The following is a 24557-nucleotide window of genomic DNA, read 5'->3' as shown; positions in this document are numbered from 1 at the left end:
AGACTGCACCTGGCTCTGCAGGAGCATCTGGGGTCTGAGAGGTGGGGTTCTTACAGCAATTCACTGCTCGAGGGTCTGGGAGCCCCAAGCAGTCCCTTGAGGATGTGGCATTCAGCACAGCAGGGGCTGGGACTGACCTGCTAAGATGACTTCACTTTGTGTAGAGGGTTGCATGTTGATAAGCAAGTCCAGGGTCTGGGGGCACGGGGACAATCTCTTGGCTCTCTGAGTGTCCCAACAGAGTGACAGCTCTGCTCCTGGGGCCACCAGCCTGGGACCCAAACTCTGGATCGTCCACTGGGAAGAGATGGGCAGTGTGGGCAGCAGGGCGTGGTGGGAGAGCCAGGTCAGGGAGTGGGTCAGGAGCATGGGTTCCAGAGCCAACTCTGGCATGAGCTCAAGGGTCTCCTGGGAAACTCTCCGCCCCTCTCTGGGCCTCCAACTCCTCAGTTTTGGTCTCTCTGTGTTATGGGTTGCATTGTGTCCCCAAAAGGATGTGTTGAAGTCCTAACCCCCTGGAACCTTGGAATGGGACCTCATTTGGAAATAGGGTCTTTGCAGATATAATCAGGCTAAGATGAGGTTGTAGCATGGGCCCTAATTTAATCTGATTGGTGTCCTTACAGGAAGAACAGAGACACACAGAGAAGGCAAGCATGTGAAGATGAGGGCAGAGATTGGAGTGATGCTTCCACGTGCCCAGGAACACCTGGGGCACCAGAAGCTGGACGAGGAGGGGGAAAGGGTCCTTCTCTAGAGGCGTCAGAAGGAACATGGCCCTACCAACACCTTGATTTGGGACTTCTGCCCTCGAAAACTGTGAGAAAATCAAGGTCTGTTGTTCTCAGCCAGTCAGTATGTGGTACTTTTTTTTTTTTTGCGGTACACGGGCCTTTCACCGTCGTGGCCGCTCCTGTTGCGGAGCACAGGCTCCGGATGCGCAGGCTCAGCGGCCATGGCCCACGGGCCCAGCTGCTCCACGGCATGTGGGATCTTCCCAGACCGGGGCACGAACCCGTGTCCCCTGCATCGGCAGGCAGACTCTCAACCACTGCGCCACCAGGGAAGCCCCGAGTATGTGGTACTTTTTACAGCAGCCCTAGGAAACAAATACAGCCTGCGTCTGGGCTTGCCCCTCCCATCTGTCCTTCGTCACATCACTCTCCTGTGATCACCTGTCAGTAGTGGCCCATAGCGACCACTGGAGAAGCATCACGGATGCTGACCGCGTCTCCCACCCAACCAGCCCCAGATGAATCCCTGGCTCCTGCCTCCCTCCCCCCAGCACCCCACCAGCTCATTTTAGGCACACCCAACAGTCACTCTGGCCAAAGGATGACTCAAGTGTTATCCTTGACTCCTCTCCCTCATGCCTGCCTCCAATTCAGTGACAAATTCTATCAACTCTACCTCTAAAGCGTATTCTCAGTTCTTTGCTTCCACCATGATCATAGTATTTTAAGCCTCCAACTGCTCTTTCTTGAACTACATGACAGCCTCTTGTGGTAGGTTGATTGCAAAAGTGGCCATAATCCTTTATTTCCCCTTATGTCCAGCCCCTTGGCAGTTGGCTTTGCAGTGCCTTACTTCTATAGGCAGAGTCTACTTCTCCACTCTGGACTCTGAGCTGACCTTGGGACTTGCTTTGGCCATTGAGAACTGCATGCAGTGACGGTGTACCGGTTTTGAACTTAGATCTCAGGAGACCTCGTGCACTTCCCGGAATGCTGCCACCACTGTGAGCACCAGCCCAGGCTAGCAGGCTAGAGGATGACGTGCATGGAGCAGAGACTAGACATCTCGGTCAAGGCTGTTATAGACCAGCAAACCCTCAGTGAAGTCACTAGCTAACCCACCAACACATGAGCCCAGACTAGATTGGCTAAGCCTGGCCTGGATCAGAATGGTTTGATTGACCAGAGGTCTCATGAGGAATTATGTTCTTTAAACTACGTTTTGGAGTAATTTGTTACACAGCCATAGCTAATTGATACACCTCCTTAACTAGTCACCAGGTTGTCCCTTCCCCTCTCACAATATTTTCTCTTCTCAGAAGCCAGAGTGATCTCTCCTCTATTTGTCACCCTCCAATGGTCTCCTGTTGCAATTGAATGACTCCAAGCTCTGGACCATAGTCTTCAAGGCCTGACTGATTCCCTGCTTCCTCAGTCTGCTTCAGCCACAGTGACCATCCTCTCAGTCCCATGAATGTGCCTTTGCTCTTGCAGTCCCCTCTGCTGGAGCAGACCCTCCTATATCTGCACTTGGCTGCCTCCTCCTAAGCCACATATTAACTCAAATATTTCCTCAGGGAGGCCTGCCCTGACCACTCTAGCTAAAGACATCTTCCCCAGCCTCTGCCCAGTCCTTTCCTTTCATTGCATCCTGGTTTTACTTCCTCATCAGTTGATGAACGTATTGGCGTCGAGGAGCACAGCAACTCCTCTAACTAGAAATATAAGCTCCAGGAAAGCAGCAATCACGCGTTCTTCTGTTTTACTGCTCTACCCCCAGTATTTATAACAGTTCCTGGCATATAGTAAGTGCTCAATAAAGATTTGTTAAATGAATGAATAACAAGCCCAAGGGGGGGAAGAAAAAAACCCTTGTGGCATAGCTTACAAATCATTTGCAAGCATATGATTTCCTGACACCGTTCTCATCAATTCTCCACCCCACGCAGGTGGAACTACCTGCAGGTTCCCCATCATACTGCCCCGGCCTCTAAGCTTTTGCACACACTGTTCCTTTGGTCTGCTCTTCCTTCCCATACAAAAACGCTGGGGACTATTTATTCTCAAAAGTTTTATGTCAGAAGTTTCGTCCTTCAAGAGGCTTTCCTCAAAAATGTTGGGGTTAGCAGATGCAAACTATTATATATAGAGTGGATAAACAACAAGGTCCTACTTTATAGCGCAGGGAACTATGTTAAATATCCTGTGATAAACCATAATGGAGAAGAATATGAAAAAGAAACTATATACATGTATACATATATATCACTTTGCTGAATCATTTTGCTGTACAGCAGAAATTAACATAACATTGTGAATCAACTGTACTTCAACTGAAAAAGAAAAGAAGATTTTTTGTCTCCCCACTCCCAGCCCATGGTGCGGTCCTCCCCCAGGTCTCCCAGGCACTTCACATGCTCTCTGCACTTCACTGATTTTACTGTTTACTCCTCTGTCTTCAGGACCATATGGCCCAAGCCAGCAGGACCAGGCCTTCTTAACTACTGAGTCCCCGGCCCAGCCACAGGGCCTGGTGGGGCTCAGTAAATACGTGATATGATCAGAAGCAGATGAACTAGGTGAGCTGAAGATCTGCTCTTTCCTCAATCCAAACTTGTGAAGGTCAGAGAGAATGTGGGCCGTGATGGATTTAAGGAACTGGGTGGTGCAGTGGAGATAATTACTGGAGTGTTAGAATCACAAACGTCCTGCTCTGCATCACCTGACCACTCCACCTGGCGAGGAGAGCTCCAGATTAGAGGTTGGAAAGGTGGCACCTCTCCTGGCTCCTCTGTGACGTCAGAAGGGCTGGGCTTCCCTCTGCCTGAGCACCTCCCTGCCTCTGGGTCTCCTAGTGAGTTGTGGAGAAAAAGCTGATGTAAAACTCCAGCCCTGCAGAAAAGAACCCAGCGGTCTTGATGAACCATAAGGGGAATGCAGCAAGCCTGCCATACAGTATAATTGGTGGAGGGAGAGCAAACGAATGAATGAACGGAATTTATAGTCACCTTGGAGTCAATCCTTCTTACCAGAAAGAACTCAGTCTTTGGCACCTTATTAGAAAACTGGGCTAGATCCAGCCTTGATCAATGCATTTTAAGAGGGGTGTGGAAAGGACACTGGAGAAATAATCAAATGGAATTATGTGACAGAAAACTGAAAAAACAAGTATGAAGTTGGAAAGGCCAAATGGTCATTGTCATATCACACAGCGGCTCTCAGTGATGTATCTGACGTTTAACTTCTCAGGGCCATTTCATCTGTGCATTTTTTCCTCAGTACACATCCTCCCTGAATATGAATATTTATTAGACAAAGGAGACTGACTTCTCCTCCCTTTCCCCTGTGGCTCAAAGGAGAGAACATGGGCTCAAACGGCAGCAAGAGAGAGGCAGATTAGATAGGCAGAAGGACTTCCTGGAGGTGAGAGCACTCAGTGCAGGAAAGAGGTTGGCAGTGACTCATGCAGACCACTGAGTCAGTGGGACGAAGTGAATGCCTCTGAAGATGGTTTTAGGTTTTGATTTTGAATGTGACAATACCGACAAAGTGCCTGACACTTGGTGATGCTCAGGAAATACCTTTCTTTCCCCTTTTAGAAGAGCTGGTTCTCCCCAAGAACAGGTATTTGCTGGAGAAAGGGACTATCGTCTAATTGTTCACAGCTGGTTTCTTGAGATTCTAGCTGTGGGCTCTGTCCAAACATCGCCGGGCTGCCGTGCTCCGGGCACACGTCTCTGAGCTGCCCACAACCCTAAGGGGCTCTGCCTTCCCTTAGTGGTGACTTGAGTGGGTGCATGGGGGGATTGGAAACCTCCACACTTTTGCTCTGACTCCCAAGGGCAGTGACTCTCAGTGGAGAGAGCCACTCACCTCAGAGGGGTCACTTTGGAGCCTCGAGATAGGGCATGGAGATTTAAAAAGCATATGGGGTGGGGGGCAGTGGAATCCCTGCCCTTTTCGTATATGGAGGCAGAAAGTAAAACCTGGTTAGTGGGGCCCAGCTGGACCAGCGGCTATATCTGATCCCCTGGGGGTGTTCACTAGCCCTGGAGGGCTCAGGGGCCATTTAATTTTTGGACTTACCACGAAGGGCACGGGTTTGGAATCAGCAGCTTTTCAACAGGGTTTGACTCAACATCGATAGGCCCAGTTTTAAGGACCCCTCCTGGGGAAGCCGGGGCTGGGAAATCTGCTCCTCATTCACTGTAGAAACTAGGGAAACAGCTCACACGTTTATCGAGCTCTTGTGTGTCAATGTCTGTGCTTCATGCTTCACATGGAAGCTCTCGTTTCCTCTTCTCAGCATCCCTGCTCAGCAGGTTCCATCATTAGCCCCATTTTACAGATGAGGAAACAAAGGCACAGAGAAGGGTGGTAACTTGCCAAAAGTCACACAGCTAGTAAGTGGGGCAGTTGGGATTTGAACTTACTTGAATGCTTACAGGGACCTCCATTGGCCGTTGCTGCATGAGAGGAAGGCAGCATCTCCGAACTGTCGGGCAGGATTTGCCAGGAGCTCCGTCAGGCAAGAACGGGAGACTAAGGTGAGGACACTCTTCCCATCCCAGCCCTGCCGCTTCTCGCCTGTGTGACTCTGAGCCAGTTCCTTGCTCTCTGTGACTTCTCTGAGTAATCCTTGTTTACCTGAGTTGACAGAGTCCTCTCCCTCCTGCCCTCCCGATCAGCTTCCCACCCTACACACACGAGGGCCAGCTCCCCGCAGAGCCGTGTCCGCCACAGGAGGTAGTGGGGATGGCTGGGCAAGACCTGGGGTGTATGTGTCCCCAACAGCCCCTCAGTACTTTGTCTCTCCTGAAATCCCTCTGGAGGCTCTGGGCTCCCATTTCTCACTTCTTCTAAGACTTCCTTTCTAAGAAGGCTTTTTCAAGGAGTGTTCTTTGGGGGGTGGGGAGGAAACCTATAGTTTCTCCTGCGTTGGTTCTGACTTGGATGGCGAGGACAAAACACTACGTCAGTGCAATGATCCAAGCAGTCTAACCTTGTTTCCTGATCGCTACTGTCGTAAGGGGATGCCCCAGGTCTGAAGAGCCAGGTGTGGTGTGCCAGAGGGTGGCGTCTGATGGCCGAGGGTCCAACAGCGGAGGGGGCTTGAGGTGGCCGGGAAGAGGAGCTATTTAGAGGGCTACACTGATGTTTTGGTTGAACACCTTTTTAGCATCTCTCTCTTCTTCAACCACGTGGGGGTGGATGTCCTCGTTCATTCCTGCATCCTTGCACAGCTTGAGCAAAGTTCGAATATTGTTCTTGGACAACCTCAGGTATCTGTGCGAGACAAGGCCAAAGAGGTCAGTTGAGGGTGGAGTCACTGCAGGCGTAAACTTCATTGAAAAGAGCTTAGAGTTAAAGAGCGACAGTGTGGGACCTCTGTAAGGGACTGGCCCTCCAGACATTTCTGGAGCTGACAGAGGTCTCATAAAAGACTGGGACACCCCACAGACTTGGTGGGTGTTTTTATTGGTATAACTCTTTTGGAAATCAATTTGGCAACATATATGCCAAGCACCTCCTGCCCCACCCCCCAAAAAACCAGGTTTATTATTTTTGACTCAGTAATTCCCCTCAGGTCCTCAACTTATCCCAAGAAGAGAATTCAATGGAAGGAAAAGCTACATAAACAAAAGTGTTTATTTTGGGGTTATCAACAATAGGAAAATAGGAAATTCCATCAACAGAGGAATGGTCAAGCAAAAAATGGAATATCCATTTCAAGGACTCTTCTGCTAGTGTTAAAATGTTGTTAGGAAGAAGAAAATGCAATATGGCTGTGACGTTATTGCCAAATGGGGAGAAAAAACCAGGATGCAAATTGTTAGGTGTTTTCTCTCATCACTGCCACGTGTGTATAATCTGAGTGAGTCCAAGGACTGGGGGAATCCAGGACAGTGGAAATAAAGGCTGAGAAAACTGTAGGAATAGAGGTGAGTATTTTTAATAGTATTCAAACTATTACAATTTTCAATTAAAAAATTAAAATTAAAACACTGATTTAAAATATTAGCTAAAGCCCCACCATTCTGACTTGTACTGAGGAATAGGACTGATGCCATTTATGTGATTTAGACAGTATCTCTGCCATCATATTCCTTATTCCACCATCAACTTTGACCTTGCTCCCATCTTTAGTATAAGGAGGGAGGCCCCCGATTCAGGCTGCATTCCGGTTGGTTAATTTGCTACAGGTGGTGGGGGAGGAGTTGCATATTGATAGAACCTGGCTTTTCTACCCATTGGGAATGGTCTCCCTACTCTTTCCTTTTTTTCTTCTTTCTTTTTTTTTGGCCATACCTGTGGCCCGCAGGATCTTAGTTCCCCAACCAGGGGTTGAACCCAGGCCCTTGGCAGCGAAAGCCTGAAATCCTAACCAGTAGGCCACCAGGGAACTTCCCTTCTCTTTGAAGATCTGCCCAGAGCTTCCCTGTTCTTACAGGCAGCTCAGACCTCACTCACCAGCCCCTATACCTGTACTACCTTTCCCCGACACGGCTCAGGTCAGCCCCACCCTTCCCTGACCAGCCCAGCCCCAGGGGGCAATCTCACACATATCTACCTGTGGACGCTCACTAAGATTGCAAAGGACAATTTCATCCTTTTCTTGGGTGTTTTTCTAATGGCTTGTTAATTGCCATCTCTCCAAATATTCTCTCCCCCTACCCTGTCCAAGTCTCTTTTGTCCCCACCATGGAGCCCAGGTAGGCTGTCTTTGGCCAGAGTCAATTAAAACCACTTTATCAATTTGAAACCCATAGCCAAAGTCATCCAGCTGTGGAGGTGGCATGAGCCAGAACCCCCTCTAGTGGAAGAGACTGCCTGTCCATCTTTCAATCAGTTAGTCAGCCAGAAGAGCAGGACTGTGTGATGGCGCCCTCAGACGCCAGGCATCTGAGGCCGTCTGAAACCTACAGGCGAGTTCACTGCTGTGAACTCTACAAGGCTGACTACCTTAGTCTCTTGTCCTATTTCCTCCTTTGCCAAAGTTTCTGAGTGTTGTCAGTTACATCTTTACAGTAAAGAATAACATTGGGCTGGGGAGGGATGCTTGGATTTGGGGGCAAAAACCAAGCTGTTTGGTGTTGCTGAAAACCAGTGGGTCTTGAGAAGTATGACAAAGAACAAGGAAGAAGTGAGACCCCTTGGTAAGAGCAGTAAATACCAAATGGTTTCATACTTTGTTCATGGTCCCCTTGGAGTCTAAAACCCCAAACGTACAGCAGGTAGCCCTGGGAGTGGTGGCTACTGTCACCAGCAATTCAACACCATTAGTGTAAAGGATCTTGGGGGAGTTTCCTGTTAAAACAAGGCCACAAACAACTCATTCTTTCCTTTGTGGATAATATTCATGGTTTCTTTTGTGAAACAAAGAGAAATTTTAGAAAGGTCGTGTATGCGTCCAAAGGCGTGGCGTCAAAATGGCAGCACCTAAATGTCGTGTCCATTCAGGAGATGATCCTCTAGCGAGTGAGGCTGCTCAGAAACCCAACAGCTTCAGCCCTGGAGCAGCCCTCTGGGACTCAAAGACAGAGCCCGGACATGCGGCAGCCACCCTCCCTTGCTCTGGGCTCAGCCCAGGTGCATGAACCACAGACAGTCGTGAACAAAGCCTGGTCTTGCAGAATGCGCCCAGCCCCACCTGCACAGGGCTGCTCACCGGCAGCTCAGCACCTCTTCTGGCTTCAGCATCCTCACCGTCTCCATCTTGGGCTCGCTGCCCTTCTCCATGAGGCTCTTCAGCTTACGCTCGTAGGAGGCGTCGGGCGTCTTGCCAACCCAATCTCGCAAGAGGGTTGACTTCCGTGGGACAAAGATAGCATCCTGTAACATGGGTTCTATGATGCTTTGTTGATGGTATGGCGTTGAGCGCTGAGTGGACTCTTGGGTGATTTCATCCTTGATGTCTAAGTCTGAAATTGGACAGATGTCACCAGGGGGTTAGATCCTGGTAGAGGTGAGCAGTAGGGTGGACAGGAAGGAGATGAGACCTGGAAGGCTGCAAGGGCTTCAAACATTAGAGATATGAGGTCTTTTCAAGGCTTTGGCAGGTTCTCCTTAGCATTTGTTTAATCCCCATTCATCTTTTTCTCCCTCCTTTCCCCTCATCTCCTCAACTCATTCCCTTTCACTCCTTTCATTCATTTCCTTCTCTCAATCTTTTCTCCCTCCCCAGAGAAAATTCACCTAAAGTGAATGTTAGCCTAAAGGGGGGTTAGGGGAAGGTATCAGAGGAGATCAACTTTGAGCTGGATTTTTAAAGGACAAATAGTTTATCAGATGAAAAAGGGAGGAACAGCCTGGGCGGACAGGAGGAACAAAGACACACATATATGAAATGAAGTAGTGAGGGTCTGATGTTACCCATCAGACTAGATGGGACTAGAGCTTGGAGACCTTAATTATTTTCTTGTTAAACATACTCCTCTGTATTTTACAGATTTTTACTTGTGCGAGTGGAATATTTTCTTTTCATTTCTATTTCTAACTGGTGCGACCAGTATAGAGAAAACACTACTGTTTAAAATTTTGTTTTCTAGTACACCAACAACCATACCAGATTTTATTATTATTATTATTATTTTTGCTGTACATGGGCCTCTCACTGTTGTGACTTCTCCTGTTGCAGAGCACAGGCTCCGGACGCACAGGGTCAGCGGCCATGGCTCATGGGCCCAGCCGCTCCGCGGCATGTGGGATCTTCCCGGACCGGGGCACGAACCCGTGTCCCCTGCATCGGCAGGCGGACTCTCAACCACTGCGCCACCAGGGAAGCCCAGATTTTATTATTTTTTGACTAGAATTTCTTGAGTTTTGTAGAAAGGCAATCATATCAGGAGAAAAATGAAAATATATCCCTCTTAATATTTATAAAATTTATGTACTCCTCTTGACATGTTGCATTTGACAGACCCTCCAAAACTATGTCAATAATGATGATAGCAGTCATGCCTCATTTTGTTCCTGATTTTAATGAAAGTGATCCAGCATTTCATCATTTAGAATGATATTTGCCACTATTTTTGGAATATGTTTTATAATATTTAGCAGCTTTGGTCTTGGTTTACATAGAGTTTTTATTAGTAATAATTGCTTGATTCTATTTATTGCTTTTCTATCATCTACTGATCATATGGTTTTCTTTTAATTTCTTGATGTAATAAATTATGTTATTAGATATCTTGATATTGATTAACCGAACCATTCATAACCTGCTATAATAAATCCCACCTGGTCATGGTTTATTATTCATTTCATATGTGGATATATTTGCTATATTTTCATACATTAAGTCTATTTGCTACAATTTTTTAAATCATTTAAAAATCATCTATTATTGTGAGATTGGCCTGCTTTTTTGCCTAATCTTTTAAGTTTAAGGTTATGATGGCTTGTCAAATTAATGCACAAATGTCTGTATTTTATATGGCCTGCAATAGTTGAAGTGACATTGGGATTATTTGCTTTTTAAATGTTAGGTAGAACTTGGTGTGAAATCATTTGTCCTGGTGCCTTTTGTAGTGGGAAAATGTCTACCATCTTTCAATTTTTACCTCAGAAATTGCTCTATTCAACTTTTCTACTCTTTACAATGTCCATTTTGATAATTTATAGTCTGATAGGAAATTATTCATTTACGCTGGATTTTCAAATGTATTGTGTAGATGTGCATATAGTATTCTATTATAATTCATTTAATGTATTTTTTATCTTTGCTTATGCATCCTTTCTCATATAAAATCTTGTATATTTTTGACTCTTTTGACAAGGCTCACGATAACTTCATACTGTTTGTCACTTGGTTTTTGAAAAAGCTAGCTTTGGCTTTATCCTTTTAACTACTTTTAATCTTGTATTTCATTAATCTTAGCTGGTATTTAATGTATTAATTCTCTCTTTTTCATATTAATGATTTCTTCTATATCATTAAATTAATAAAAGTGTTAATTTTTTTGTTTGTTTTATACAGACAAGAACGATTACTTTTAGTTTTTGCTGTAAATTTTCTTCTGGGCATAGATTTCGCCTTCATCCCATGGATTTTGGTATGAAACAGACTTATTTTCAATGGTTTTTTTCTTTGAAATAATGGTATTTTAGGAGTGTTTCTTAACTTCTGTTGAGATCACCTTTTCATTTTAATTCTAATTATTGCGTTAGGACACCGTAGGCGGCCCTGAAATCTTTACTCCTGTGAAGGTTAATGATTTCTTTTCATGAATATACAGATGATGTTTAGAAATATTCTTTGGTCACAGAAAAATGCGTGTCCTCTGTTCAACTATAAAGTTATGGTTTGTTAATTACACGGTTAGATTCTTCTAGGCACTTACTGTAATTGCCTCTTTGATCTGTCTATTGGGTTCTGAAAGAGGTATTTTGCAGTCTCCTACTATAACTTTATTTTTGTCAGATTCTCTTTGCATTTCTAAATGTTTATTTAACTACTACTTTTTTGTTGTGTGTAGGTTTATTGTTATTATTTGTTCTCTTTAACATTTTAAAATATCCCTCTTTTACCCTGTTGTTTCTTTTAGCCTTAAACCCACCTCATATGTTTGCATTTCTTGTTATCTCTTTGCCTATCATTTTTTCATTCTTTCTATATCGCGTGATTTTAAGTGTGTATCTAGATTTTGATTTTTAAACCAATTATTTCCTACTTTGGTGCCTCTGCCCTCTTCTAGGGCATTTTCTATAGATGAATGGATAAATGGCTGAGAAAGTCCCTAAATATTTCTGAATTTGCAAATATCATTCATTCACCCTGACGGTAACTTATATACGGGCTGAGGATAGGATTATGAGATTATAAGTCTTTGCTCTCAGTAGTCTATAGGTGTTCATTTCACTTCTAGATTGATGCTAATTTGACTCTTTTTCCTTTGTAAGTAAGTTGTTCTTCCTGTAAGCTTGCAAGATTTCATAAATAAAATTCAGGAATTTTACCAGGATATGTCTGGGGGAGTCTAGACCTTCTACAATTACATAAATGGAGGGAAAGTGGCCTGGAGAGAAGCTTTGACTTGCCCATGGTCTCAGAATGAGTCAGTGGCTGAACTGGAATCTTTATGTCCAGAATGGCTCTCTAAACTGACAGCTGGCCCCGAACAGGGTGATAGGGTCAGGTGGTATTAGCAGTCTGTGCATGGTGGAAATTGGTCCTATGTTCCAGGAGAATCCTGAGCTACACATCTTCACTGACACGAATTGAAATCCCTTGGAGAACGGGCCATAGCCTTTCCTGAGACGTCTGATCCTCTTCTGGGTCAAGGTAGGTCTCACGTAGGAAAGAAGAGCAGTAATAGAAAGGGTGATGATAATTTTACATATTAGCTAACACTTATTGCATAACTTATGTGCCAGGCAGTGTTCTAAAGCCTTTCTAGGGAGGGGGGCAGCTACAGTCTCACAACCATGTCACATCCATTGAACAAATGGGAAAGTGGAGGATTGGAGAGATTAAGTCATGTGCCCAAGATGCCATAGACAGTGGTGGATCCAGGAAAATGTGAACCCAGGTTGTCAGTGCCTTTTTCTGGGAGATTATCCTGGCTACCCTCTTGGACAAAATGTCCCATGTTCCTGAGTCCATGGATGAACAGATAAGTTAAGATTTCTGGTGAGCTCTGTTTGGGACTCCAGGGACTGCTCTGTACTCATAGAGACAGAGTTGGTAACTGCCCTCCAACTCTCCACATTAGGAATGCACCCTTGCCTGGCAGGGGCAGAATGCTCTGAGCATAGTGGGCAAGGAGAGAAAGCCAAATGAGTTCCATTTTCTTAGTCTAGATGCTCAGACTTTGTCAAGGTTTACTTTGGAAATGTGTTCCCAGTGTTTTCCCAGCATCTTTTAGAGGCCCTTAGCCAGAATCACCTTTTAAAAATTCAAATCTAACTTGGCAGCTTCCTTCCTAAAACTTTTCAATGACTTCTCATTGCACTCAATCAGGTTTGTGCTTTGGAAAAGCCAATGTGAGACTTCTGCTTCCAGCCAAGATAGGGTAACAGGGACTGGATTTCTCCTTCCATCTTAAGCAGCTATAAAGTGGGGCCAGATACATGAAACAGGCTTTTTCAGACATTGGACAACAGGTAATTCAGGGCAGTGGCTCTTGAGAAAAGGAAGAGGTGAGTCCCATGGGAGCCCCAGCTGAGAGCTGGGAGATGCTTCCAGGTTGCAGCACAGGGAGGGGAAAACCTAGATAATATCTAGCAGTTTCCCTGAGTTGGGGAGAGAATAGACAATTTAAATGGGCCAAGGAAGCTAGAATTCACAGGGCAGAGTAACAGGAGAAAACTGCATGGAGAGCTGCAGAGATCTGCAGAAGCTTCTCTCAGCTGAATACTAGTTATGCAGGAGAGGAAACTACATAGATAGAACTGGTAGACAAGACCACTAAAACAGCTATTATAACTGTATAGCTCTGTATGTTCAACAAAACTTGAGCATGCTAAGGCAAGACACAGAAGGTTGAAAATAACCCAGATTGAAATTCTAGACATGAAAACTTCAATGTCTAGTATGAAAAATACATTGGGTGGGATTAATAGCAGATTAGGTATTGTAGAAGGAAAAATCAGTGAATTTGAAGACATAGCGACAGACACTATACAAAATGAAACACAGAGAGAAAAGACTGGGGAAAAATCCTACTGAGTTGCAGAACTTCAAATATGTGTAATTGTGGTGCCTGAAGGAGAGGAGGAGGGTGGAGGAGTGAAAATATATTTGAAGAAATAATGGTCCAAAATTTTCCAAATATGATGGAAACTATAAACCAAGAATCTCAACAAACCCCAGACACAAACACAAGAAACATGAAGCAAACGACATCAAGACACATCATAACCAAGATGCTTGAAAACTTCCAAAGAAGTCAGAGGAAAAAGATACGTTACAGGGAACACATACATAAAGATGACAGCCAACTTCTCGCTGGTGACAATGCAAGCTAGAAGGCAGAGCACAACTTTAAAGCATTGAAGAAAAAAGCTTGTCAGTCTAGAATTCTACACTCAGCAAAAGTACCTTTCAGAAACAAAAGTGAAATAAAGACCTTTTCAGATATATAAAAGCTGAAGGAATTTGTCACCAACAAGCCCACGCCATAAGAACTGTTGAAGGAAGATCTTTAGGCAGAAGGAAATGACTCCAGGCAGAAAGCTGGACCTGTGTAAAGCAATGAAGAGCACTAGAAATGTTAACTATGGATAAACACTGAAGTCTCTCTAAAAGATATTTGCTTAAAGCAAGAGTAATAACAGTGTATTGTGGGGTTTATAATAACTTATGGAGAAATACAGTGAATGGCAACAATATCCTGAGGGTTGGGAGAGGAGAAATGGAAGTATACTCTTGTAAGTTCCTTATGTTCTACGTGAGTGATACAGACTATGAGGTGAAGGGAGGCTGTGATATGTCAAAGATGAATCCTGTCAACCCTAAAGCAACTACTAAGATAGCACAACAAAGAGTTATAGTTCACAAGCCAACAAAGAAGATAAAATGGAATCACAAAAACTACTCAGCCCAAAAGAAGGCAGAAAAACAGGACGGGGAGGGCAAAGAATAGATGGAATAAGTTAGAAACAAATACCAACATGGTAGGTTTAAACTCAACCATATCAATGATTACATTCAGTGTAAATGGTCTAAATATCCCAACGGGAAGATTGAAATTGTCAGACTGGATTGAAAGTAATGCAAGGCCCAGTCATCGGCCGCCTCTAAGAAACTCCCTTTAAATATAAAGACCCGAATAAATTAGAAAGGCCAGTTTGGTAGCCGCAGAGGAGGAAAGCTATTGCAGGTTCTTAGGGTCGGGGTTCAACTTAAATAATAGTAGTTAAAGTGGAGAGGAAGTGAAAGGCACGAAAGGTATGAGGGAGGTACAATCTCCAGGACCCAGTAACGGGTCATAAAGGGTCGTGGAGGGAGACAACTTCTGACTTGGGCCACTGTGCTGGGCCAGTGCGACGGCCCCTGTGAAGGGGAGGCATGGGGGTTTGCGGAGCCTGAGGGACATCCAAGCTAACACTGGGAGCAGGCATGTAGATGGAACTCAGGAGAAAAGGCTGTCTGGAGATTTGGATTTGGAATTCACTAGACAGAGGTTAAAGCCACTCCTTTGGATAGAATCAGCCAGGAAACTTGTATAATGGGATGAGAATGGCAGTACTGATCAGTGGGGAATTCAGAGGGGAAATTGAGGTCTGGGAAGGGGGAAAGAAGGGAAGGTTGGTTAGTAGCAAGTTAGAAATATACGAGGTTAATAAATTTAAGTGGAGATTATGCGCGGGTCAGAGAAGCCTTAATGGAATCAGATGAAGCAGGGGAAAGAAGCCCACCAAATGGGGATATTTTGCATCCTTTATTCACAGAAGTGAGGTGACCCAAGACCGCAGCTTCAGCTTAGCCATATGGATCTCTTTTTTTTTTTTTTTTTTTTTGCAGTACGCGGGCCTCTCACTGTTGTGGCCTCTCCCGTTGCGGAGCACAGGCTCCGGACGCGTAGGCTCAGCGGCCATGGCCCACGGGCCCAGCCGCTCTGCAGCACGCGGGATCTTCCTGGACCGGGGCACGAACCCGCGTCCCCTGCACCGGCAGGCGGACTCTCAACCACTGCGCCACCAGGGAAGCCCCCATATGGATCTCTTGCTGCCTTGCGTCTGGGTTGGGCTGACCTAGAGGCTGTATTGGGAGGGGGGCAAGGAGTCAACATGTATGGGTGAGCCCTCAGAGGGGACCAGGACAGGGTGGTGAAAGAGGAAAGAAAGTAGAAGAAAGCGTGCTCAGGGAACTCAAGGGAGGAGAGGCAATGGAGCAGAAGGGAGTGGCAGCAGGCTGTGGCATCCTGAATGTGCCACATGGTAATCAGTGGAGGGACAGGGGCATTTCAGCAGTTTAAAGGGAGTGAGTGGGAGTTTTTGTGAAAATTAGGTGAGGTGACAAAGGCGAAACAGTCTTCTCTGAAAAGCAAAAGTATTCCACACGGGTGTTGTCACTGTTGTTCCTATTAGCTTCGGTGCTCTGGAGCCAGGGACAGTTAATATCATTCGTTCAGAGCACTCACAGTGTTTTGCAGATCCTGATTTTGTGGCCATCACAACACTGGAAACACAGAAGAGCAGGAGTGGTTGTGATTGCACAGGCTGAGTTGTCACATTCCAGTCCCGAAGGTGGTGGGGAATGTTTGATGGTCATGCCCACCAAGTCACACAGAACCATGACGTGGAGAGTGGAAAGAGCTTACTCTTCCAACAGGGAACTTGGGACACACAGGGGGTCTGGTTCTTGAAAATGACGCTAATGATCTGGTTGCTGAGTGGGGCTGAGGGAGGTTAGAAATAGATGTTCTGGTCTAGAATACTTTTCCTTGATCGACACTTATACCATCTTAGACTCCTGCTTTAGCCCTTAACTGCCTCTACGCCCTTCCTAGAGGCTGCACTCCCAAACCAGATCCTGCTCACTCATTTCAGGCTTCCTGACAGCCTTCACAGTAAGTTCCCCTTGCTATGCCCAGGCTCAGCCCTGACTCAGTCCTGGGTGCCACACCTGGATGCACAGGTGGTTCCTGGATGTCTCTGAACAGCTGCTGCACTTGAGGGACGTGAGCACCTGCCGACCCCCAGTGGCCATTGGTTGTATTACATTAGGAGAGGGAAGACTGCTCTCCGACAGGGTGGTTTTGTGCGAGACAGGGCTGGGCAGATGCAGGGGGAAATGCAGAAGACAAAATAGCTGGCGAGTCAGCCTGCCCTGCTGGCATCTTGTTCAGTGAAATGAAAAAAATGAATCGACTCGCATGAGAGTTTCTCTTAGGGAAGGAACTGCCTTTGTTTAGGAAAATATCTTGATAGATTACATTGAGTGTGGAATGAGACAGCGAAACAAAGGAAACAAGGTGATCCCTTGATGTAAGAAGCCAATGGGAATGTGCGGGGCAAGGAAGGCAGAGGATGGAATGGAGGGGAGAGGAAAGAGGGAAGAGGGAGAGCTGGGCAGAACCAGGACTAGAGTGAGACAAACGAGGTACCCAGGGGACAAAATTTAAGGAGGTGCTTGCTCTCAGGCTCATGAAAGTGCAGGGTTGACACCTGAGAGAGGGCACCTCCTTAAATCTTGTGACTTGGGTGCTTGGGGTTGAGGAAAACATCTGGAGGCCACCCCTGCAGGAAATGTAGCCAGAGAAATCTCCTGGTGGCAGGGGACAAGGATTTTGAAGAACAAGAGGGGATTGTAATCAACTTCTAATGCGTTTGCTGTGAAGTCTGTGATGTAATTATTTCCCTTTGCTGCCCGAAACCTTCAGTAAAGTCTGCTTATACATAAAGGCTTCATGTGAAAGGTTTGGGGAGAAGTGAAGGAAATGTGTTCTGTGTTTGGGTTGGCAGAGAGCAGGGAGAAGGGAACAGCCACTGGAAGTGAGACCTACAGATGCTCAGGGTCCCAGCAGGACCAGGACACTGAGAGTGATGGGAAACTTGGGGAAGGTGTGGGGCTTCCCATAGGACATAAGTCAATCTCTTTCTACTTTTTAAATAAACTTTTTATTTTGGAGTACTTTAAGATTTACAGAAGAGTTGTGAAGATGGTACAGAGAGTTCCTATACACCCTTCACTCAGTTTCCCCTAATGTTAACATCTTACATAAGCAGGGAACAAGCAATTAACATGGGCACATTACAGAGCTTTTCTGGGTCTACCAGTTTTTTCACTGAAGAGCCATTTTAGGATTCAGTCCAGGATCCTGCCTTGCATTTAGAGCCAATCATATTTAATTCCGACTGGCAAATAACTACAGTTTGGTTACAATGACTTTTTCAATGAAAAAGAAAAAAAGAGCTTTTCTTGGGCACAATGGGGGCAGTTTGTACAGGAGAATGAGCCCTTGCTTGGAGGCTGTTGCCCCTCTTTCTTTGGGCTAATTGGAATCCCTTCCAGATTTCTTTTTTACCATACGCCACCATCCCAAGGGGGCAGGCACAATAAATGCATCTGTTTTTCCAACACAGCCCACCAGAGAACGTTAGCAAAATGTTTACTTAGAAATAACCATTTGCTAACATTTATTGAGCACCTACTCTGTATCAGGCTAAGTATGTTCCGAGCCTCAACCCACAACTATACTGTGAGGCAGGTCATGTTATGTTTCATTCTATGGATGTGGAAACTAGACCCCAGAGTTGGAGTGGCCTGGGATTGTATAACATCTCATATACAAGTGTTGTCGATCGGTGGGGCTGGGATTTGAACTCAGGCAGTCTTGGCAATAGGTATCTGGCATAACCCAAGCCCACCTCTTCTTGGGTGCAAGCATCACCTGGCAGATTTCAAGCCAGCAGGTGTGGTACCTTCTGTAGCACCTTGACATTGTCACAGTATCTAAACTAGTTAGATCATTTGGACATGAGGTTGATGTCACCAAAATGGCTTCAGGAACCTGGGGGACGTTATACTGGCTTCCTGAGAAGGGAACACCCTGGTGCCAGCTGAGCCTTGACATCCGCTCGCCTCCTGTCCAGGTCACACCCTCTTGCGCTGTGATTCCCCAAACAGTCACGTGGGGCTCCTGCATACACAGAGGTTGGGTTGACATGGATGGTGCTGCCCTAAGGATGCTGTGAGCCTTTGGTCCCTCTGATAGGAGGCCAGTTATGAGGACAGTTCTGGCATCCGGACCAAGGCGCTTCCCTTACCAGATTTCCTAGGTGCATCCTTGGGGTAGTTGCCCGGGGTCATGCTGCTGAAGCGTTTTCCCTTTGCTTCCACTCTGTAGAGCCTTCCCCGTCCTCTCTGGAGCTTTGCCCTGAGGCCTGGGAGGGGAGCTGGAGAGACATTACAGGCTAGAGAACAGGGATCTGGCTCCGCCTCCTTCATTCCCGAAATGAACAAGTTCAAGGGCTTGCTGAAAGGCAGGCGAGGGGGCCTAAGGAGAGTCCTGCTCTGGGTGCTGGGATACTGGGACAGGGATGCACACTGGTGTTTGCTCACCAGCGCCTCCCTTCTGTCCCTATAGCTCAGAGGGAGGCCATGAGGGACCTTGGAAACCACAGCCTTCGCTGGCGGTCTCCTCTTTCCAGTGGCACTCCTGAGTGATTTAGGGGAGGGAGGTGGCGCCCGGGAAGAATGAACTCTACCACAGCGGTGCAAGTCTTCCCACCGGGGTGTGCAGAGTGTTGGGTGGGGGCTGGATGGGTGGAGGGGGCAGGTGATCCCTTTGGGTGCTAGTGTGGGGCAGGAGTGAATTTTAGAGCTTTAAATTTTAAAAAGAGTAGCCAATCCCCCGCGGGAGCAGAGTGGGTGCCCCTCCTTCACGTGGAGACAGTGGTGGGGCTGTGTCACCTGCTTAGAGAATGCCACCTGGTGGTTCCCTCCCTGCTGGTTCTGGACCTTTTGGGCTTTCTTTTCTTCCTTCACATGTGCTGCAGAGAGCGTCACCGCCTTGGGTTTGTTCTTCTGAAAGAACAGGGAGAAAAACCCAGTGGATGGCCCACTGGGCACAGACCAGCCCTGCACCCTGCAGCGTGGAAGGTGCCACACAGCTTTCGCACCCACTCTGGCGCTCCCTTTCCCCCTTGCAGCCCCTCTGCCTCCTGACGCACCCGGTGTCCATATCACACCACCCCCAGGATGGCCTTCCAACCCCAGGTCTGGCTGTCCCTCTCCACCTCAAAATCCATCACTATCGCCCTCCACGTGAGGGCCCCATGCCCCAGCCTGGTAGGTATTCCTTCTGGCCCTCAGATGGCCTCTCTCGCTGCCACTTCCCTACCACGACCTCCAGTCTTCAAGCCCAGCCAGGGCTGCTCCCTGTGCCCAGAACACCTCCTCTCCTTGTCCCACTCCCACCCCGTCTTGTCCTCCCAGAGCTGTGATCACAATGCCTCCTGCCTTTCTATTTCCCTGGGTGTTCCTCTCTGCCTGCTGGGAAAGGAAGGTCAGGCACATGCAAGTCCGTTCAGAGCACGTGTGCTCGGCCCGAAAGCTGCCGCCAGGAGCACCCAGGGAAAGAGTAAGGTTCATTAGGGAGCGGCAGGGCCCATCGGGGGAGGAGCCCACAGACGCACATCCAGACCCATGTCTAAGGGGTGGACATGGGGTGCTGGAGCATTGTGGGGAAGCTGAATCAACGAGGTCTCCTCTTCGGGTGTGCCGTAGGGTGTCGGGTTCATGGGGTGTTGGCTGAGACTGGTCTCCAGGGCTGACGGCCCGGCTTGCAATCCTGCTCTATGGCTGAGTGTCTGAGCAACCTTGGGCAAGGGACGGCTCTCTCTGAGGACGGGGACGACTGCAGAACCTACTTCATAGGGTCATAGTGGGAAATACACGAATCACTGCGCAGAAGTGCTAAGCCCTCCATGAATGTTAGCCACACTGTATGGGCAGAAGGAGGGTTTGGATAAGCCATCTGGATGTGTGGAAGGAAGCTGTCCAAGGTCCTGCTTGAGGCCATCAAAGGACGGGGTGCTACTCAACTTCAGGGCTTTGTTTGGCTTAGTGGGGGGAAGGGGCGCAAGCTGGGTCCAGGGCTGATGCTGCAGGGTGATTAGAGAGAGACTAAGGCCGGCTCCCCCGCGGGTGACCCACCTCCCACCTTCTCTTCTCAACCCTCAGCCTCTCCTCAAGAGTCACCTGAGTAGCTACCAGCCCCCATTTTTGGAGGAAGCTGAGTGGAATGGATGTGGTGATACCACAGACCCAAGGAAACTGCAATAGCCACGATTCAGTGGCCCCTGTGGCTGAGACTTTGAGACTTCAGGGGTCTTCATGGATTGCAAATGGATCACAAGGGGCACAGCCCTCTGGGTAGCTCCATAATCGTGCTGAAGTGGAGAAAAGCCTGGATTGCCAGGAGAAGGGAGAGGAGGCTGCGGACAGCACCCCTCCAACCATCTTCACTAAAGTGTCCCCCGCCACCTGCCATACGAGACCTGCCACGGAAGCATCACCCTCTCTCTCAGGAGCGTCTTTCGAAATACAAATGCTTCTGGTAAGGGTAATGATGCTTGAAGATTTAACTGTATTTTCAGATTAAATTGTTCCCTCCCTGGGTCCAAACTTATTTACAATAAAAGCCACATATAAGGTAAAGCTGTGAAAACATTATTAGAGTATAATCTTTTGAGACAAATATCATACGATATCGCCTATATGTGGAATCTAAAAAAATGGTACAAATGAACTTACTTACAAAACCGAAGTAGACTCACAGAGGTAGAAAACAAACTTATGGTTACCAGGGGGTAAGGGTGGGGGAGGGATAAATTGGGAGATTGGGATTGACATATACATGCTACTGTATATAAAATAGATTACTAATAAGAACCTGCTATATAGCACAGGGAACTCTAGTTAATACTCTGTAATGGCCAATATGGGAAAAGAATCTAAAAAAAAGAGTGGATATATGTATATGTATAACTGATTCACTTTGCTGTACTCCTGAAAATAATACAACATTGTAAATCAACTATACTCCAATAAAAATTTTTTAAAAAGGAATATAATCTTAGTACGAAGAGATGGGATCAAACATATTCATCATAGAACTGAATATGATTTCTGCGAATGAGTTCTGAGAGGCCCAGAAATGGGGGGAAGGGGGAGAGTAGGTAAATCACTAACGCCTCAGAGTAAAATATGTTTGTCAGATGTGTTTACACGTATCTGATGGAACTGGCACTCCAGATCTCTCTGACTATAATTGACAAGTAAGCACATAACCAGAACAGGAGCTCCCCTGAAAGGCAGGGGCCGCTGAACCGGGTGAAGCAGGAGAAGGGGAGGTGGTGATGGTGCGTGGGCCCGACAGCCCACGAGCTTGGAAACTGGATAAATCTGAGGTTGAGCCCTGGCTCGGCCCCTCACTAGCTCTGTGAGCTCAAGCAAATTATTCCTCTTCATCTCAGCTTCTTATCCTTCAGCTGGTGGTAAGAACGGTGCCTACCTTGTAACCTTGCTGGGAGCAGTTGACCAGACAGCTCATTGCAGTAAGCACAGGGCCTGGCACACAGGAAACGCTTAATAAAAGTTATCATTGTTCATAGTAATGCCGTTTTCACCCATTTTTCTCTGGGAGTCAAGATTAGGTGGCAGAGGCCACTTTCTGCAGAGGAGAGAGACCACTTTCCAAGGGCATGGCTTAATTTTCTGTAGACGATGGGCCCAGAGCGGAACTCTGGGGGAAACTGGGGCAAAATTGGTTGTCATAGTTCCTGGAGAAAGAGGAAAGGGTGGTGCTACAGACTGAATGTTTGTGTCCCCCTAAACTCCTATGCTGAAATCCTTATGTGATGGTGTCAGGAGGTGGGGACTTCAGGAGGTTGTTATATCATGAGGGTGGAGCCCTCATAAATGGGACTAGGGCCTTAAAAAAGGGCCCCTGAGAGCTCTCCTGACTCTTCCTCTTTATCAGGATATAGCAAGGAGGCAGCCATCTATGAACCATGAAGCAGGCCTTCATCAGACACCAAATCTGCTGGCACCTTGATCCGTAAGAAGGAAATTTCTGTTGTTTCTAAGCCACCTGGTCTATGGTATTTGGTTGTAGCAGCCCAAATGGACTAAGACAGGCGGTTACAACCAGTTCTAACGCAGGATAGAAAGGAAGAGGTATGTTAGCAGGAGTCCCAGTGGGGCTAGTGGAGGTGGAGAATGCCCTCTGACCCTGGGACCATCATGTGGATGGAAGTGCCTGGGGACAGTGGGAGGACCCATTCTGAGATCATCAAGACACTAGAAGCTATTGCCTCTCAGCCCTTCTCCAACACTGACCAAGATGGCTTTAAGGTCCCTTCACCTCCACTAAACTAGGTAGGTTTCTTCCTGACTCTAGGACCTTGACCTCCCTTTTCCTAGAACAATTCCTTTAGACAATTTACACCTGTAAATTCTTTCTCTGCCCCTTTGAGATGTAAATCTTCTCCCAGCCTCTTGCCCAGCTTTATAATCCAGGAATGTTTTTCTCCAGAGTTTGGGAGCCATCCCCTTGAAATGCAATCATCAGGAAAGATAGCATTCCCATCTCCCAGTCTCTGTGGGAGGGTAGGAGCCTAACTACATAGGGATAATTAGCCAACAAGGATGGCCTGATCACAGTGACAATCTCTCCCCATGTCCTCCGGTGCTCTTCTACTGGCTCACCCCAGTGCTGCAAACCCTCCCCTCACCCCATCACATCATACAGTAGTAGTCTCGAATGAAGCCTTCCTTGCAGGTTTTCTTTGACAGTAAATATACACCTGGAGAGCTTGCTTCTTCTTCCCCTGCCTCCGCTCCAGCCACTCCAACACCCACTTGAGGTCTGACATCCGCCTCTCCTCGGCCGTCCTCCACACATACTTCCTTTCTGTGGGCAGGGAATCCTTCAGGTCCTCTGAATACTCTGTCATCATGGAGCCTTGGTCATGCCTTGGGTGGAAAGGTGGCACACTCTTGCTTTGTTGAACCCTCTGCCTCTGGTTGCTGGCCTGGATGACTCAGATGGTAGGGTTTTGTCCCCTAGATGTGAACATAAATGTGAACATAAAGGGCAGCGTTAGGCCAGAGCCGGGATATTAACCTTCAAGGGTAGGAGATCCAGAGGGTGATTGTGAGGTCACTGTCAGGCTGTCCATGGGGGTCAGAGTGGAGCAAGACACTGGTTTCCCCTCTTGGCCACTGTCCCTCTTTAGGCACTGTCCATCACTTGGATTCTGCCACAGCCTCCTTTATGGGCTCTCCACTTCCATTTCTACAGAGATCTTATTAAAACAAAGCTCAGCTCACCTATCTCCTTTTCTCCAAAACCTTCAATGACTCCTTGTAGCTTATAAAAAAAAATCTAAACTTTCTTAGTCTGGTAGGCTTTCCACAGTGTGCTCTAATTAGACTGAAGATTTGTATAGCCTTAAGTACTTTTATAGTCATTGAACAGAGAGTTATCAGATGCCTACTACGTGCCAGACATGGTGCTGGAGATACAACACAGATGAAGACATAGTCAGACCTTCTAAAACTTATGGACTAGTGGAAAAGACAAAACAGCAGGCAAATAATTACCCTGTGAATCCATAATGACAAATGAAGATGCGTGCTCTGAAGGAGAGGACTATAATTCTAAGAACTAAACAAAACAAAAGAACTAGACTTGGATGGGTAATGAGTAGATCACACTTGGGGAGTGGCTGGAGTTAAAGGGTAAGCTGGTCTCAATGGGGCTCTGGGCCAGGGGGACAAGCGTGTGCAAAGGCCCTGTGGCAGGATTGAAGCAGGGAACACTTGAGGAATAGCAGAAGGCCAAGGTGGCTAGTGTACTAGGTAATGAGAAATGATGCTGGAGATGTGGGCAGAGGCCGGACCAGAGAGCACCTTGGAGGTCACAGGTTTGCTGAGACTGGGAAGGAAAGGGAAGCAAAGGGAAAACAATAAAGGGAATCAAACATAGGGGAGGGAGTGACATGATCAAGCTTCCTTTTTTGTTTTAGTAAACTTTTATTGATGGAAACTATATGCAGAAGTGTGCCAGAATCACAAGTAACTAATGCTCCAGAAATTCCCCCTCATGGCCCCTGCTAGTCACTACCTCCCTCCAAAGGTAAGCAGTGCTCTGACTTCTAATTTCATAGATTTCTTTTGTCTGTTGGAGTTTTATATAAATAGAATCATACACATGTAGTCTTTTGTATCTGGCTTCATTTGTTTTACAATATATTTGCAGGATTTTAGCAATGAATTCTTTAGTCTTTGTGTATGTAGAAATGCTTTTATTTTTGCCTTCATTTCTGAAGAAAAATTTGCTGGATAATAGAATTTTTGGTTAACCG

General features: G+C 46.7%; 1 protein-coding gene across 1 annotated transcript; it reads right to left on the bottom strand.

The window, feature by feature from the left end:
* Positions 1-5653: 5653 nt before the first annotated feature.
* C20H16orf78 (chromosome 20 C16orf78 homolog) lies at positions 5654-23847 on the bottom strand. Its single transcript, XM_089903000.1, is given in 6 exon segments — positions 5654-6020; positions 8404-8656; positions 18450-18539; positions 18542-18578; positions 19096-19206; positions 22995-23847. Coding segments are annotated over 6 exon segments (924 nt in total). The 5' UTR covers positions 23280-23847; the 3' UTR covers positions 5654-5872.
* Between the last annotated feature and the right edge of the window lie 710 nt (positions 23848-24557).

The sequence above is a fragment of the Delphinapterus leucas genome, chromosome 20, assembly GCF_059928025.1.
Source record: "Delphinapterus leucas isolate spDelLeu-1000000601 "Yukka" chromosome 20, BTC_Dleu_Yukka2, whole genome shotgun sequence".
Taxonomy (NCBI): Eukaryota; Metazoa; Chordata; class Mammalia; order Artiodactyla; family Monodontidae; genus Delphinapterus; species Delphinapterus leucas.
This window is presented reverse-complemented; position numbering and strand designations above follow the sequence as displayed.